The 19,192-nt window shown below is 39.2% G+C and overlaps 1 protein-coding gene across 1 annotated transcript in view; it reads right to left on the reverse strand.

The window, feature by feature from the left end:
- The window catches only part of mdga2a (MAM domain containing glycosylphosphatidylinositol anchor 2a), a 192,475-nt gene that overhangs the window by 33,079 nt on the left and 140,204 nt on the right, over window positions 1–19,192 (reverse strand). Inside the window, exons 10-11 of the mRNA XM_031755061.2 lie at window positions 15,933–16,205; window positions 4,669–4,817 (exon numbers count right to left, since the gene is read on the reverse strand). Of these exons, the coding sequence (XP_031610921.2) occupies window positions 4,669–4,817; window positions 15,933–16,205 (422 nt within the window). The remainder of the gene's footprint in view (window positions 1–4,668; window positions 4,818–15,932; window positions 16,206–19,192) is intronic.

The following is a 19,192-nucleotide window of genomic DNA, read 5'->3' on the forward strand; positions in this document are numbered from 1 at the left end:
AAAGAAAACACATTCTCCCATTTTCCTCCAAGTGTGACCACAGCTATGTAGTCCTTTAACACGACTGTATAATGTTCCATTTCATCTGCCAATTAAGACCGCCTATAGGCATCTGTATGATTCACCAATGCCAAGCTGCACAACAAAAACAAATTTCCTTTGTAAGCTGATGACGGTTAGATGCTCATTAACCATATTTACTTTCGAAGCAGCTACCAGGGTCGGAACTAAAAGACTGCTATTAGGAAGCAGCAGACACATGTTTCTATTAGCAGCAGAAACATTATTCTAGGTTTTATGGGCATTTTGTAAGTACAGTTGTGCTCTGACTGTCTGCCTGATTCCTTTAAAGAATTTCTATCATGATGTTCTGCAATTTTTTTTTTGCCATCTCTTTATAAAGGGACCTTGAATTGGCACGATTTTTCTATCTCCTCTTTCAATAATGTGCAGCAAACAGGCAAACTCCTGGCTGACTTAGTTCAGGTATCACACAAACTTTAATTCCTTTTATGCTTTCTGATATAATACAACCTCTCTGAAACACAAAGCAAAATGGGGTTTTGCTGCTAGATTTGCTGGTGAGGGGCGAGTGAAGGAGGGTACATTTTATCCTTGATTATCAGATTAACAGGGAAAGCTGCACAAAGACAAGTGATCGCGTCTGCATCACAATTAGTGACCGTACCATACAGAAAGAAGTGCACCATTAGCGGAGGGAGACAGAGATCGAGTGAATGAAGGTGTGACAGCATTGAGTCAGTGTGCATGTGAGGGAACAATACCAATTAAGTAATTACTTAGAGGCTGGATGATCCGCAATTATGGCGTGCAAGTTTTCATCACCATTAGTTTGCAGGTAAATAGAGTGCTTTGTCTCTCTGCGGTAATTGCAGATAGCGCTCTAGCCCTTACCTATGCTTTGAAAATTTTTAGCTTTCCCCTTAAGCACAAAAGGCATGACGGTTAATTGCCATAAATTACACAGTGTCGGCCTGTATGTGTCTCGTCCTATGTGTGTTTCAATCCTCTAAAATAAATGATAATATGGTGAGGATATTTGCTATTGTGATATATCACAATAGGCATACTGTGATATAGTATGCCTCATCTGTACTGGATTACATCTCCAAAACCAGTGACAAATACCTGTGACATGTGCAATGACAATAAAGTTGAATTCTATTCTATTCTATATCATAATGATGTGAGAAACTGATCAATCAGAAACTGACTACTTAAGTTACTGCTGCTAAAAGGGTGCTTGCAAGTTATGGAATCATCGTGTGAATGAGTGTGAAAATGCTCTTTTTCACGTAACTTTATGTAAACCTGTATCGTGTACTACATGCATTATGTTGCTATAGTGATTTGCACATGTCCACTGGTGATGAAGTACATTACTAAATAGGCTTTTATGTTTGGCCCTGAACTGCAGCCAAGTTCTGATAATGATATTCTATCCATCTATCCATCTATCTATCCATCCATCTCATTTTTTATCATTTCTTTAGAAAACTATAAAGAAACAATTATTTAAAAGTAATTTTTAATGACTTTTTGGAAATAGTTCAGATGTTTATTATGTTCAAAAGCTGTGGCTAAAACATGAATATGAGACTTGATGTTCATCCAGTTTGCTCAAAAATTTATACATTTAAATATAAATATTAAAAATAGTATTTTTAATACCAGATTTAAGCAGTGAGCACCAAAAATGAAATATTTCATGTACCTTATCTCACTGCTGTTCACAAATTCTGATTGCCCATGGCATTATTTGCTTATGTTCAGGTGGCTGTATAATACTGAATAAAATTAAATATACACGTCTGAGCTAAAAAAAAACCCAAAACCACCGGACTCTGTGTGTGTGTGTGTGTGTGTGTGCTTGCGTGGCTTTTAATACTGGTCTTGGCTAGAGCTGCTTTAAAAGGTCACCCCCCCCCCCCCCCGCCCCTTATTAAAAACCAACAGTGCTTAAATATGCAAATCAAATCAAACTCTAAATGCTGACTGGAAAAAAAACAGAAAAACATTCAACTTTTCAGACACTTTGACACATGCACATACTTACAGGCTTATGGATTCAGCCCCATTGTTTTGATTCCCATTAATGTTCACTGAATCCACACATTTGCACTCAATTAAGGCTTCTGTTTACATCCCATTAGCTTTCAATCTCCACATTTTCCCCGCAGAGGTAGAGAGCTGTATTGATTTAATTTCATTTTACTGTGGCTGCGGTTCAGGAGGGGATTTATAGGAACTTTAAAAAAATAAAATAAAAATAAAGCAGAGCTGATCAAAGCGATACCAATAGACCTGAAGACAAACTCCAGAATAACCAACTGCTGGCATAACGTTAGACAAGCTGATCTACTGCAGATTACTTGCATGTAGTTAGTATGACTTCTATTGATCTGCTTGCACAACCTGACTTGTCAGATCAATCGAAATAGATGTAAAAAAAAAAGGAGGAGTAGAGGCAGAAAAGGGAAAAAAGGGAGCCGCAAGATGGCAATATATGAGCTGAAAAAAAAAGTTATCTTAGGATTGGAAACAGGCAATCAAGGTTCTGGACAGACTAGAAGGGCTTGAAGCAAGCTGCAAGAGTATCAAAACAAGGCAGATATAACACTTTTCCACTGGTTCCTTGACAGGTGCAGCGATTTGTGTTTCGTGATTCTGACCAGTGCATGCCTTTCAGCTTGAGAGTCATTTCCATTTCCCTCCCCTTCAGTCAGACCGTCTCTCATGAGGGCACTGGGCGATAAGATGAAGCAGTCCATTACAGAGGCATAAGGTCTACCAGTTCTCAAGTATTAATTCAAAACTGAGAGAAAATGATAATGATTCTCAAGGAATGGCAGGGGGGCTGCTGCTGGTTCTATAAATAGAATGAAGCGGTGTAGTCCATGTGCTGATGCTTTCTTTACTGCACCATTTTTTCCTTTTTTCAAAAAGTATCTTTTTTTTTTTTTCCAATTTAGAAAAAGAGCCACTCCTCCTCCTCACTTCTTCTTTTTCATTTCCTCTTTGCATGCTGCCTCTGCCTCTTCTGGATTTCAACTTTTCTTCACCACAAGGCAATAAAAAAAATGTTATTATCATCCTAAATCACCAGTAAAGGCAAAGACCATAGATAGTACACTATATAGCAAATGCCACAGAAAAAAAGTCAGAATTTTCCCTTCAGCAAAGATTCTCTGACTCTGATTCTCATCTAAGACAACTGAAGATTGGCTGTTTTACCTCGGAGGAAGCAGATAATGGTCCCCCAGTGTGGCCTTTGGAGATATCAAGGCAAGAAGGTGGAAAGAAATTAATTTGCCCAAACACAGATCTTCTTCTAAAACAGGCTTGGGTGGTGATGCTCTGTCAATTGTTCTTTTTAAATAAAGAAATGCACATTAGATTGAAATGCTAATGTGATTTTAAAATTACATTTGGTCCGTTCTAGCACAGATGCAGACATTACAATCTTTACAAATGTGCACAGGACCAGCTGAAAATAGGAAAAGCAAATGTATATTCCTGGCAAGTTTTCAGACTAATCCCTGGCAAGTACACGGGCTCGGCAAGCACGACATAATTTATTACCAAACAGACCAACTGAGATAGTTGACAGAAAAATCACTGCGCTACACAAACATAACGGGTCTGAAATGTGTTCTCAAGCGTCAATTCCTTGAGGGTGTAGAGTGAGACAAACACTAAATTATATTATTCATTACAAACACAACTGTCAGGGTGTGCTCCCTAATTCGGAGCAGAAATTAGACAGATTTCACTGAAGCATGCGCCACATTTCTTCATCTTAAAAAAAAAAATTTTTTTGTTTGTTTTTAACATGGTTGCAGATGCGCCTCCAAGCTGCAAAGGCAACGTGAAATTCTGCGGCAAGTTCAACATTTCAAAATGTTTCTAAGTGTGGTGCTGCACCTGCTGCTCTAAATTACAAAAAGAGAAAAAAGCAAGATCAAATGTGCATCGCCGTGGGGGGTGGAGGGGGGTGGTGGCAAGATAGAGAAAGAAGAGCAGAGAGTGGAAGGTGCTCATTGATTGCCAAAACAGAAAATGTAACCACGCCATCCATCAGTGCTGCCTGCCTGTCATGTGTGGAGTTTACTCGAGAGGCAGGAAAAAAGAATACAAAAAAAGCAAAAAATAGGAGCTATGCTCGCTACGTCTAGCTGTGGGGACCCCTTTCACTCTTCTGATGGAAAGCAAAAACAGAAGCAATTCATGGAAACCACAGACCATGTTGAGCTGACTGCCCCTGACAGGTTCTCAGTGATTCCTGCTCGGCGCACGAAGGCTCATTCACGTCCTGAAAAACTGCACAATAAGACAGATATGAGGTTTGGCTCTGTCAATCGGGTACAACACGCAAGTGCGAGCACGCTGTGCAAAAGCTTCCATCGCGTGTTTAATTTGGCAATAAGAAAGGCTTTTACATGCCTGTCGCGTGGGATGACTCTAATTTATGTATGAAGGGTTGGAAAGAGGCTGACCAATACCCGTGACAAGTTACTGTACCAGATGCCAACATTTCATGACTTTAAAACTCATGTCGTGACTCTACTGGCTGTGATAGTAGCTCACAGAGAATAGAAGACTGAACAATAGGAATGCAAATGAGCAGGCACCTCATAGCAGTCCTACCTGTCTGATGCCTAGTCTGTAGGCAACAATACGGTCCACAGCATTTGGGTTCATCTGGGTCCACTGTAGCTTGAAGCCATAGACCCTTGGTCTGTTCTGCCACAGAGGGTTGTAGGTATCATAGTAGAACTCCGGGGGGTAGGCTTTCCCTAGAGAGAGATATAATTAAAAATAATGACCATATTTATCACAAAACAGACGTAGTCATAGCGAGACATCAACCTTTGGGAATCAAGGGTGCGTTTAATCACATGTAACTATCACAATAAATAAGTTTCCCTAACTTTGTCATCTTAAGTAAGCTGTACTTTGTTTTTCTAAGGAATCAAGTTTGCATTTTTTTCAGTTCTGGGAACTAATTCAATTTTTAAGTGCATAAAATTCTTATTTCTGTGACAACTGTCACCTCCTCGTCTTGTAAACGGACAATTTTTCCAGTCTAGATTTAATAAACAGGTCAAATCAGTCTAAAAAAAAAAAAGAACAACGTGCTAATTTCTAACTAAACAGACGGTTCATTTCAGTAATGACCAGCATTCTACAAAGAGCAGCTCAAATTAGCAGGTCAGAAATGAGCAGACCTGATGAGGGCGTGTGAGGAACTGAGCAACGTACTAACAAAACTAGTGCAGTGTAAGTGCAGCTTTTATGCATATGTTTCTGTCTGGAAACAGCAGGGCAATTGAAATCAACAAGAGGCAGCAGAGGAAGAACTAATATGTATTTGATGCTCATTTTTGCCCTACTAATTTGAGCTACTCTTGGTAGATTGCGTCTGTAATTACTGAGATGAGCTGGCTGCTTCGCAGTCTATAAATGAATGCATTGTTAACAGATCACCTGCACAACTTTCCACTGTCTTTGGAATACCTCTGCTTATTTTTCCTGTTTAGCAAATCTGGCCCTTGGACTTCCTTTAAGCCAAAAGCCATTGACGTAGGATAACAAAGTTGTGCAGTGGCAGTTATCTTATGTATATCATACAGTAGTGTTGTTGATATCTATCTATCTATCTATCTATCTATCTATATATATATATATATGTTTCAAATCATGTATATTACGCCATAACATGTCTGCCCCACGTTGTGGCAAATTCTACATCCTCCATATCACAACGCTCCAAAAACCAAAATAATTTCATACTCCTGGATTGAGTAATTCTCACCAGCCTTTTCTTCTAATAACATAGTTAACTTTGTGAGAATTAATTTTATGCCCACATGTGGCACAAACTAAATGAATCTATCAACTTTTCAGCTTTCCGGTCACAGTAGGAAAGCTGATTTCTGACAGCTCGAGAAGGAACTGGCAGAACACGGCATTTTAATCAAGATCCAGAAACAAGCTTACAGGATGACCTTCCAGGCAAAGAATAGTAATTCACCTCAATGACACGTTGTTGTGTTTGTCCCTCTGCTTCTTGGGCTTGTTTATTGAGGGATGACAATACCCAAGGCAGATGATTTTTAATAACCATGGAAAAGACAGCAGAGCTGCCATTGTTAGCTCAAACAAAAGCGGCGCTGGGATTTGATGAACCTGTGTGAAGATTTAGCAAGCAGTTTATGAATGTCAGGCAATTGGATAAACCTGTCAAGTTAGTTTATGTCACTGACGAATTATAATAGCATTATTTGCTCCCGAGTCCTTCCCTGTGGCCTCCTTAGTGTGACAGACCCTTGAACCACTTGGTTTCCTTTGATTTTGAAAATGATGATTATACTCTTGGGAGAATACAAAGCAAAGGGAGTTGTGCGTGTGTGTATGTGGGGGGTCCCTTCATCCAGTAAGATACTGGTTCTTCAGAGAGAATCAGTAGAAACTCGACAGCTGATTGCTCTAAATGACAAAACACTGAAGCATATTGTTGCACTGGGTGGCATTTTGTTATAATGTTGCGTACGCATGCCAGTTCTTTTGTTGCTGTAAAGACATAACCAAATGCTGTTTAAGTGCAGCTCAGTAGGCATGTGCTTAATAACAGGGTTTCCTGCTAAACAGCAGGTAACTTGAATTCATCAAATTAACTTTTTATGTAGTCCTGTTTGAAAGAAATTTGATCTTAAAGGTTTGCAGAAAATTTCTAGTACTAACCAAAGTTGCAGTGAGACCAAATAAAAGCCATTGTTCACTCACAGCTGTATAATCCTCAGCATCAGTTCTCATTAAAGCAAAATGGCAAAAAGTAGCTGCACATACTGGCCTCAAATAAAATCTACAGAATATTTACGTAAATTTATGGAACAATTTCATCATTTCTTTGATTGCACTGCATGAGAGCTGAGGTTTAAACACATTCACTTAGGATTTAATCACTCAAATCTAAGCCAGAAGTGGGGAAACTGCACATGTAAGGAAAAAAACACAAAAACACAAAACAAGAGTTGTGGTTTCATTCATCGTCTGACCGGTTTGATCAATTCTCATAATCGTCCAGTATAAAAAGCCAAAATCAGTGCAGCGCAAGCAGTGCGTTTGGTTCTTTGGTCTAGATAATAAATCAGGTTAATGGTGCTCTAGGCAGCATACTACAGATCACTTGGCCTATTTCATGGATAAAGCTATTTAAAATGCAATATTCTGATCGGAAGGAAAACAATGCACATTCATCAGCCTGATAAAATAAAACCATTGTGAGCGGGAATCTAGTACAGACAAGTACGGCGAAAGAGAGACAATTACGCAGTACTTTTTTTTCTAGGTTTTATCTGTTTTATGTTGAGCTGTGGAATATGTCTCAAAAGTTCATCAGCAGTCTACTGCAAGGTAAACCTGTCTGTTATAACAGATGACACTATCTCACAAACTGCCTCCGTGTCTCGCTGAGATGCTAATGAAACCAGTAAAACACATTTCCCAACTAAAATAAATAAATAAATAAAAATACAAGGATAATTACCGTCTGCACTTTGCTTGGCACTGTTTTGCCGTATAGAGCCAGCTGTGTTTACAGCATATTGTACAGCTAATGTTACATAAACCTGCCTGGCAGATAATGTCAGACTTAGTCATGCAGCATATACAGTACAGTAAAGCTGATAAGGAAAAAGAAAAAGGCTGCAATTTGCAGTAGAGAGCAGGCAGGGAATGTTAATTAAACTCACTCACATTGTTGTCTGGATCAGTAAATTAGCTTAAAGATTTCCACACAGACTCTGCTTCAGAAAAAGCCCCAAAACAAAACAAAAAAACAAAACATGAAAAAACTGTTTTCATACTTTTCTTAGAAGTTTGACACGGAAGTCTTTATACTAATGCGCTGCATTAATTGATCTTATTTTGGGGAACATTTTTTTTTCTCAAAGTACATTTCTTAGAGACAAATATCACAGACTCGCTTGGCAAATTATTGCCTTTTATTCAAATATACAGTGTAATGAAGCAACATGGCCTTTGCTCTTAATAATATGTTATGTGTGGTGAAGCACATTACCTAACCCACTTACACAGCCTGAAACAGATAACCCTGGGTGGGAGACATCAAACATAAAGTACAGAGGGCTTAATTGATTTTTTAAAATCCTGTTTATAACAGCATAACCAATGCAATGATTCATACAGCTCAGTGAAAGCCTTCAGGCAAGAAGTTGACCTTGTTTGCAGACTTCCTTTTTACTTTTTAAGGGTTTATGAACATGTTTTCATCTTTAGGAGTACAGTCTGTGCTATCATATGCTAAGCAACTGCTATACGGTTCTGGGCTTTTTTTTTGCTTTTCTTTTTATTTGGCAGGAAGTAGGCTTACATATGGACGCACAGCTGGCCGAGACAAACAAATAACACCAAAGCAGGAACTGCTAACAGACAAAGGCATTATAGGACTGTGGTAATCACGTGGTGCCCTTATGGGAACGCGAAATAAATCTCTTTGTGTCTTTTTTTCCTTAAGGGAAACAGCACAGAACTCGCAATGAGTCACTTCTACATTTACAGTCTTCCTTCCTCCTCGACTAATCAGTTCAGTACAAAAAAGGATAAACTTTTTAATCGCTGCTGATATTAAAAAGCACAGTGACTTCCGATTTCATCCTTCTTGGTCCGTGTAAACTGAAGGCTGCTCTAGAGTGACTAATGTTGAGATATTGTGCTGATATAAAAGAAGCAGAACTACAAAAATATTCAGAAAATACAAAATAAAGAAAGCAGAAAAAACCCCACCAGAACAGACTGCATCTGTCCTTCAAGCCTGACAGACTTTCAGTCTGATCACAGATAACATTATTCAGATGCTCTTCACTCTGAATATATACTGTTAGGCATTATGACCAACAGGATCCATCAGTGTCAGCATGTCTCCTTGAGCTGCGTGAACTATTCAGACTCATCCTCCATGTACTGCAGGGTTGCAGTTCAAGCCAGGTGAACTGGGCTCAGCCTTTAAAAGGCAGGCAGACGAGTTACTTAAAACCACCAAAGGTAAGGCACAAGTCTGTGCTGGAGACCAAAGACGATAAGGTTTATAAATCCCTGACTCAGAGAAGAGTGCAGGTTTGAAAGCAAAATCAATTTAGCTTTTGCTTTTATTTAAAAACATAAAAAACAAAAGAGACAGAAATATCACACAAAAGCACCAGATAGTAACTTAGCAGAAGGCCCAAGGGGCCTATTTAAGACACATCTCAAAAAGAAAAGCTGAATAAATAAAAATGAAATAAACATTACTGAAAACAGATGATAGATCAAATAATAAAATATGAAAATAGCCTGAATGCAGAAAATGCACTCCAACACAGACAAAAACTGTGAGAGTAAGTGTTTCACAATAAAAGGAAAAACATTTTCTTATGACAGCAAATCGCACTGCAGCTAACTTTGGCACTATCGGGGCAGAGTTTCTACAGCATTAGGAACAATGACTGAATGACTGAAAAAAAGGATACTGGAACCATACAAGCACAGCATTATGTGGAATCTGAATTCATTTCACAGGCACACTCACACAATGCAGACAATGTCTATCTGAACATTGTCCCTGAGAATTTAATTGTTCCTCTCTTCTAATTTACAACTGACTGCCAGAAATGGGGCTTAAGGAGGAAGGCGGCAGAGAAATGAGAAACACTGTTTTGTTTTTTCTTTGTAAATTTTGAAATCCAACAAAATTATAGTACTGCAGTTTGCATTGTTTGTACTGGTCAATGGACAGAAAACACATGTGCTGGGCAATTTTATGCAGAATTTGTTGCTTGTGCAGAGATTGGACATATGTTGGAACTCTCCAGTCATTTTACACTTAAAGATTAGATCAGTCATGCCTGTGAAATTAGCTGTATAAAGTTTTGTATGGCTGTGAGGGAAGCATTGGAAAATTTTAGGTAAAATGATTCATTATCATCATATATTTCATATCATATGACTATAATAAATAAATGCTACTCTTGATACATTTTCCCATTGACTACATAAAACTTTCTATGTATCTTAAATCCTGAAAACAAGTAGCAGACCTCAATTGTCCTCCTTTAAAAGCACTATAGGCTTTAAAAATATCCCAGATTTCTTTCTTAATGCTGCAGCACCCTGCTGTCCCCCACATAGCTAAAAAGCCTCAAATAATGATCAATGATAATCATCAGGCTAACCTTTTTTTCTAGACTGAGTCTTAAAAATATGCCAGTACAAACTGGAGGCATGGTCTTTGAAAGAAATGCACAATCTGGGGACTACTGAAGGATTGAGCTATGGGATATGTAGGAACCGTAGTTTTACATTTATTAAAACTATTATAAAGAAAACATTGACCATTCTTCTGTCTTTTGTAAACTCTACAATGGAATAAGTTAATTAACTGCTATAATATTTTTCTAAATATCAAGGCTGTGAGCGTTTCACTCAGATACTGCCACAGATATAGAAGATGGGCACACCTTTATGGCTGAAAAGTTAAGCTAATACAAAAGTGTCTAAAACCTACATTCCTTTCACTGGCCAGTAGGGGGAGACTCCTGTGGTTGCAAAAAGAGGTCCAGTTGTAATTATGCAGGAAAACAGATCATGACTCCCTTTGTGACCAAACTAAACACTTTCCTGATGATGTTATAGACTGAAATGCCAGTTTCATGCCTTAATGAATACAAAGCAATGCTTATTTTGTTTATTATGGTCAGCCTATGGTAAAAAACAAAAAACAAAAAATAGAAGGTCTATAAGTATGCAGCATCCCATGATCTGAGTATCAGAACCGGCTTGTCAAGTCGTGTTGATGAAATGCTTATGGCAGAGAAATTCTCTGTTTGAGAATTTACAGCAGGACTTTACACACCAACAGTAATGTCACAGGAGCCACGTGCATCTTTAATCTAAACTCTATGATCAGTGAACATTTACTGGCTATCTATTCTGAGGAGCGTGATTTGAGCATTTGCTAACAACTCAGGGTTCCCACGACAGAGAGCCCGAGCCAAAGCTCAGTGGTACACATTACATTCCTCTGGGGGGTCTCTCCCCAGGCACAATTTAATGGCCAACTTGGCCATTAGAGCCAACTCACTGTTCCCACAGATGTCCCCATGGCTTGGCACATGGGCATCCATGCATATGCACACACACTCTCCTTTGGCACAATACACTTTTCCAGGCGACAGAATTTATGGGCTAATAATGGCCTGCTGCCTAACTATGGTGTGTTTGCATGTGTCTGTCGGCATGGTAACATGTATGCTGCTCACATGTTGACTGAATCCGAAATCCAAGGACTGTGGGCCAAAACTCCCAATTCATACTTTTTACACGCTAGCACAGCCTGAGAAGACGTCAGACATAAAGCGATGGGAGAACGTCTACTGGGTTCTCTACCTGTCTTGGTAAAGTGAGTTTAAACCAAGGTGCCATGTAATTACATGAGCTACACCAATATTTTGCGAGTCTTGTCGAGAAACAGTCTCACAAGTCGCAGACAGGAGCTGATATGCACTTCTTCTACTGCAGGGTATTGCTGGATTTCATGGCATTTTAGTTTTAGAATAAAATTAAAAATTTTAACTATGAAGAGCTGGAATTAGGAGACTGAGGCATGGCAGGTTTCATAGATGATGCAATGAACCAAAGTGGATTTTCTGCACCATACTCCTGTACTCAGGGGGTTACTAAAAGAGCCTCCATACCTTTGGCAACCACTGAGTCCAGATGGTGGGAATCTGGAGCACTGGGCGGGAGGAATGGAGCAATAGAGGGCGAGGGAGGGAAGGAGGGTGGAGGATGAAAGGGAGTGGAAGTAGGAAGAGGGAGGGAGCATGAGCAATAGAAGGCAAAACCCCAGCCCTGCTGAGAAAAACAAATGGCTGGAGGGAACTATCTGCTTCTGTCTCTCTGTTCTACCTGTTTCCCCAGGAAGGGGATTTATGGCATGCACTGTGTGTGTGTGTGTGTGTGTGGGGGGTCAAGCTGGAAAGGAGGATGAGAGAGTGGGGTTTGAAAATGAGAAAGATGAAGAATGTGGAAAAGAAAATGGACACAGAGAGAACTAAAGGCTATAAAAAAAATCAAGTGCAGCCAAGGTATGATTAGAACGCAGAAAGAGATAGAGAGAAATAGACACTATCAAAGAGAAGAGCGACCTAAGTGCCAGAGGATCAAAGTGACAAATACTCCTCCTGTGACCCTGCAGCTCCTGTCTCTAATAGGAGGTCTGGGAGATTGAAACCTTGGCCAAAGTTCCTGTGGACTCTCAGTGTAGCCAAACTAATTTTGTCCTGTCATAACAAAAGACTGGGAGACGAACATTTGGATCTCACAATGGGGGGAAAAATGTAACAGAAACAGATGAAAGAAGATAAAAGAAAGACCTGACATAGTGGACATGTCTAATTCAGATTGGCAATCTATGATTTCCTGCCCTTCAATCTCCTTTATATATATTGTCTATCATATAAAGAGGCAGACACATACCCCAAAACAATATGAGACAAGGACTGCTAAGCTTTTTGTTCAGCCAATTGCAACTGTCAAAACAACCCTTTAATTATCAATTGAATAGCGTACTAAAAAATCTTCTGTTGACATGCCAACGTATGGTAAAAGAATAAAGGCTAAATGACTGTTATTAAATGCAGCTATCTGGATCAAACACAGTGACAGCCAGGCTTATAGCACTAATACCAGTATAGAATTATGTTTCTTTGAGAGAGAAAGAGTGGAAGTAAGTAACTTAAAATAAATGAAAAAACCCCCAAAACAAACAAACAAACAATTTTTGAATCGCTCCTAGCTTAGCTACACCTAGTTTAGCAACTATAGCACTGATCATTTGAGGTCTGTGTAGCTTTAAATTTCTCTACATGTTGAAACAGTATGCAGGGTGGCTCTTAGTAAGAAAAATATTTCTTGGATACAGAGCTGGGCGATAATCTTGTTCCTTTTATCCACGAGGAAGACAAAATTTAACACTGCTGCCATTAGCCAACTTCACTGGCTAACTAGCATGTGATACTATACTGTATTTCCAAAAGTATTCATTGACCTATTCAAATAATTGAATTCAGTTGTTCCTGCATACTGGTGTATAAATTAATTGGCTAGCAAACTGGTTCTACAAATATTGAAAGAGTGGGTCGCTCAGTGAATTCTAGCGCAGTTTCGATGGGATGCCACATGTGCAACAAATACAGTTGTGAAATTTCCATGCGTACCCCTTCCTGTTCCAACATGAGTGCACAAAGAAAGGTTCTTAAAAACATTTATAAGTGTGGAAGAACTTGACTGGCCTGCACAGAGTATTGAGCTCAACCAGATTAACAACCTTTGGGACGAATTAGAGTGGAGACTGTGAGCCTAACCTTCTGATCCAACATCAGTGTCTGACCTCACAAATGCACTTCTGGAATAATGGTTAAAAAATTCTCACAAACACACCCCTAAAGCTTGTGGAAAGCCTTTCCAGAGAGATGAAGCTGTTATATCTACAAAGGGTGGAGTGACATCATATTAAACCCTATGGTTCCTTCCCTAAAGCCATAACCACCCTGAACTCACACATGCACCGATAACACAGTCCCCCCCTCAATTTCTTTTTCCCCCCCATTTCCTCTATGAACCACCACTGTGCAATGCCAAATTCTATGTGCAATAACCCAACTGTATATACACAACACTATTTATTACATATTACTTTTTTAAAACCGGCTTGTATATTTGTACATTTTATATATATATATATTTTTTTCCCTCTGTTAATACTGTCCATATGTATTTATATAGTGCTGCAGAACTGTGCCCCCCCACCCCCAGCATGTTTGCACTGAGTAGGAGATGCTCTGTATCTCATTGTACAACCGTATAGTGACAATAAAGGCATTCTATTCTATTCTATTCTATGGACTAAGAGTGGGATGTCAAGTTCATATGCATGTAAAGACAAGTGAATACTTCTGGCCAAGAAAGCGGGTGTGCAAAGAGTAGCTTAATGTCAGTTACATCCTCCTGCTTCAGGTGAGGGAAATCTTTAGCTCAGCAACATCATTTAAACTGCAGTAGTGTAGGATTTTAGAGTTTTCAATCCTTGTTTATGATTTGCTGTTATTGGTTGGGCTTCATTATTGCTCCTTGTTTTTGACTAATGTAAGGTTGTGCTTTGACTCCTGTTTGTTTCCATAATTATTCCAGTATTTTGACGGTTCTTTTCTTTTGTTTTTTAAAATATAGTTATTGATTAGTATTTATAGAGATTGTTATTTACCTTTCATTACTTGTGTTTTCTTTGTATATTGGTTTACTCTTCTAGCCTCTGCAGTGTTCTGTGTATCATGTTGACTGCATTTCCTGTTTATTTTTTTTTTGTTACTCGCTCTCTTGTGCCTTGTTTTGAATTATACTTTCTATCTGTTGATTGTCTTGATTCTGTACACCTGTGTCTGGGTTTACACAGCTGTATTCACTTCCCTTGATTGGCCCTCGGTGTCTGTTTGTGAGACTATACAGCCCTGGCTCTCTTTTGTCTTTGTCACTGTATCTGTGTACCATCGCTGTGCTCCTCCTTAGTGTCTAGCCTGTTAATTCCTGGAGGTTTTAGCTTTGCAGTTTGGTTCCTTCTGGATCTTAAAAAAATACCTTCAACTTCTACCACAACTTAATAAAAGGTTAGTTTTTTGTTTACTTAGGTTTTCTGAAACTCTTGGATTTGTATCTAATTCTAACCAGTATCCCTCTGAGATTTGATCACATTTATATGCATCCTAAAACTAAAAAACCTTTTTTTTCCCCCCTTGTAATGTTAAAATTGAAACATACTCTTTGAAATCCCAACAAAAAGAATTAATCTTGCACGTTCAAAGCTTCAGCCGTTTAGCATATGTAGCCCATATTTGCCTGGAATATTAAAATGACATCCAGCATTTTCATACATGTCAGGAAGCTAAAGTAGCTGTGGCTATCCAGCTACAGTTGATGCAATCTGCTGGCAATAGCAGTGATTCAGCTGAAATAAAAGTCTACCTCTGTGTGAAGTGAGGGGCCTTCATTTTGAAAATGACTTGTGCTGTTTCTCACATTGCATAGTCCTGCTTACTATTTAAGTGTGACTACATGCTGGGAAAAGGTAAAAAAAAAACACTGACAAAATTGTCTGTTAAACACCCACACTCAAAAGTTGCCACTTTGACTACAATGGAAGGAAAAGACCACCAAGAATTTTTATCCATGGCTTCTAAACTAATTGTGATGCCACATTATGGCTCGGTCACACTAAACTAAAAATAGCATGGCAATATCCATGCAACTGGTGGAGATTGCCCACAGATTGCATTGAGTTTTTAATAACAACATATTTGCACAGGTTGCCTGGTGTGAAGGAACCTGTCTCTAAATTGCTCTCCAACTGCTTACCAACTACTTGTATTCTGGTTATATAAAGAAGCAGCAACTATGGCACTTTTTTTTTAAAAGGAATTTCTGAATTTGTGTTGTACATCTATCAGGTTCTGGCTGGACTGCAAATGGAAGTAGTTAATATGAGTTTCTGTTTAATTCATCACAGCCAAATGTTGCAAATGTCATTTCTATTTCAGTTTTATGCGTTCATTTTGAAACAATGCTACCCTGTAAAAGTATGTATTACACAGACAAGCATGCAGTATACATTTTGTACTGGAACTATACTAACAATATTAAACACAGTGACGAATCATTGTTCGTTCACCATGTGTCACACAAATGTAGAAAAGTTAACATAAAGAGGAAAAGTAACTAAACCAAGCAGAAACAGATTCTAGGAGAATGAAAAAGGAAATATGAAATGAAATGGAAAGCACTTTTTGTTTTGTTTTTACCTGTAACCTGGAAAGTGCATTTGCCTGCTCCAGCCTCATTGATGACATTACAGGTGTACTCGCCCCAGCCATCACGGTTTAGGCTGCGGATGGTGTACTCTGTCTCATCTCGCTGGGCGTCAAAAGCTCCCGCGTGGAGCAGCCGGTTAGAGAGAAGCCACTCGAAGCGCAACACACGGGAGGGGTGGGCTCGCAGCACTCTGCAGGTCATCACTACAGGCCTTCCAAGACCCTGACGCATCTCCATGAAAACAGGCTCCACTGTTGGAGGGTCTGAGCAGGAGACACAAAAGCTCAGGAGAGTTCACAGACATTTGACAAGGACAGAAAAGTGTGTCAAGGATGAAAAAAAAAATAGAAAAGAAAAATACTTTGGATGAATAAAGACAAGAAGAGTGAGAAGGGAAGAAGGTGAACTGCCGTCTCTACCTAACAAGGTTAGGGCACCAAAGTGAGAGCAAGAACAAACACCTGGAATAAAGAAAAGGTGATGCATATGACATGAATATAACCTTGCATATTTAAAAACACAAGGACATTTTTTAAAATGTAAAAACACATGCACGATGATTTCAAGCGATGTAGTTGATGTTCACTGACGATCTACAAATGACAAAGCTGAAAAGAAGATTTTTTTTTTAATTAGAAAAAAAACCTAACAGGTATTATAATATGAATGTAGCAAGTGAAGCAGCGCAGAGAGAGAGAAAAAGGTGATATTTAAGCAAACTGTAGAAAACAAACTAAACTGCAAATTCAATACACTTCACCAACAGATGAAAAATGAAAACAATTGTGGAGAGACCGGTAATAGCTGCCAGAAGATCAATTTTGCAAAAAAACTGGGACAACTTTTGAAACAAAAACCAGTTGAACTTCACAGAAAATTGGTTATCTGGATGATAAAATACACCTCAAGCTTTCAGAAAGTAAAATTAATAACTTATTTGAGTAACTGACAGGCTTTACCTCATCCCCCCCAACACAGAGTACACAGTAGTAAATAATTTAACGTTTCAATGAGCGAAGTCAGGAGCTAAACGACCTTGCTGCAACCCCGAACTTGCATCTGCAAAAGTTTAATATGTGTGGGTGGTGTTTTGCAAATGTTTTGTCAGACTGTGTGCATAGTGACATGTGTGGAGGGTTTTTTGGGGGGGTGAACAAAATGGGTGTAAGCACTTGTGTGTGGAAGCACTAAAAAGGTTATGAATAATTTCCCCATTTTAAGCGTCTCTGCTCCTGACACGCTCATACAGATGCTTGACAAAAGTCACGACGGGGCTTGAAAAACAACAAGAATATGGAGGAGCAGAGACAGAATGACATGGAGCCCCTTAATTGCCTGAAATTTGCATAATTCCTGATGGAGTAAAGGAGAGGCGGTAGCTATAGCCAAGGCCGGGGATGCTGTTTTTCAAAATGTAGTCTGTTACAGATCACTGATTACCTGATTGAAACTGTAATCTGCAACATAATCTTCGACATTATTCACACTCGGTAATATAATCTAATTACTGAGCCTTCCATATTTGATAGGGGAATGCAATTAAATGAACAGTGTATTAAAATTTACAGCATATAATTTGATAACACTATTAACGTCATTATCCACAACCTTAATCAGCCATTTTTTTTTCATAGGATGTGCAAGGTTCTGAGGCTTTATTTTGACAGTTTGGACGCTGAATGTGTTTTCAGCAGAACCTTTTTTTCCTCCACTTTTGCACTTAATTGAGTTTGCTTCACCCCAGGATCTTAGAGCAGGGGCACGTCTACGAGGCCAGCCAAGTGTACAGGGAAACGTGGGATGTAAACATCATAGTGAATGCAAAATAATACACTGGCATAAAATGGTCCAAAGTGGGATTTTCCATTCTTGCCCTCAGTGCTAATTATTCCTCAACACACAGCATCCTGCTATTCACTCATGAGCCACAATGATTAATGACACGCCATTAGATCAGATAATGAGTGGCTGAAATGTAAAAATAACCAAAAAAACCTCATAACACTAGCTGATAGGAAGAGTAAACACAGATCTTTCAAGAGGTTTGGACTTAATGGAAATAGAGATACAAGTTTGTCTTCTTCACCTGATTTTGTTCACATGGCGGAGAGTAAAGTGGTTTTCATCACCTCTGAATGAAACAGCAATCAGTTCCTTCTTCAAATGAGCATTGCCTGGGCTTTTACCCAAACCCAAAAGGCTTATCTCTGACTCCAAAAAAGGTCTGGAATTCTACTTATCGCATTAAAATTGTAGGTTTGTGTGGTGCAGTGAATCACAGTTAGCTCCACAGCCTCCCTGAGTGGCACTAGACCAAATTGCAGTAAGTGCAGTTCCACTCACACAGAGAGACAAATGAAGATGCAGCAAATGAAGAAAAAAGAAAAGGGAAAATCTCTTATATAACCAAAACATCCTTTAAACAAGGGCACATGCCTCATCACCCCCTGTGCATTTCCTGTGAAACAGCTGCCCGGCGAACTCAAGGAGAAAGGAGCAGAAAGGTCCTTTGTGATATTCCCTGAGCAGTGCTCGCCATGGTTAGCGTAGCAGTGAGGGCGACGTGTGCTCAGAGTTGCAGTAAGTCACAGGCTCGGGGAAAACCCTGAGCGCTAGCTGAAGTGCAATCCATCATCAGTCACTAGTGGGTACCTTGACAGTAATGTGGAGAAAAACAACATTTAGGAGCGCTCAGGTCTTGTCCCCATGGTCCGTGAGCACGGACATCTACAGGGAGGAGGCCTGAATAAAGACACACGTGTACCGGAGGAAGGGGTGTGCATGTTTGTTTTGTGCATGGAAAGCTGAGGTGTACTGTGTCCACCTACGTTTCTGCAATACCATCCGCTTGACTGGTTAACAATAAACTTGAGCTTCAATCAAAATGGATTCCATTTTTCTTCTGCTTGCTTTGGGTGGGGAAGTGTCAGACATTTATTTGGTCACCATTTTTCTTTCATCTATTTTTTGTCTGACAGTAATCCCTCAGGGCAGCCCTTTTACATAAAGTTAAAGTACCCATACAATGATACAATTACAAATCTTTCATTCAAAATTCTAATTAAATGAGGCAACGTGAGTTTTTAAAATGTACTTCAAAGAAAACAAAAAAAGGCACTTAGGGTAGCATAAGGAATGCCCCAGACAAAATCTGTGATATTATTAGTCTGCACTCCTCCCCCCAAAAAGTAGATATTAACAACATTATGGAATCTCCAATAATGAATGACCAGCACAAACAAATAAAAAC

This window comes from Oreochromis aureus, linkage group 15, assembly GCF_013358895.1.
Source record: "Oreochromis aureus strain Israel breed Guangdong linkage group 15, ZZ_aureus, whole genome shotgun sequence".
Classification (NCBI taxonomy): domain Eukaryota; kingdom Metazoa; phylum Chordata; class Actinopteri; order Cichliformes; family Cichlidae; genus Oreochromis; species Oreochromis aureus.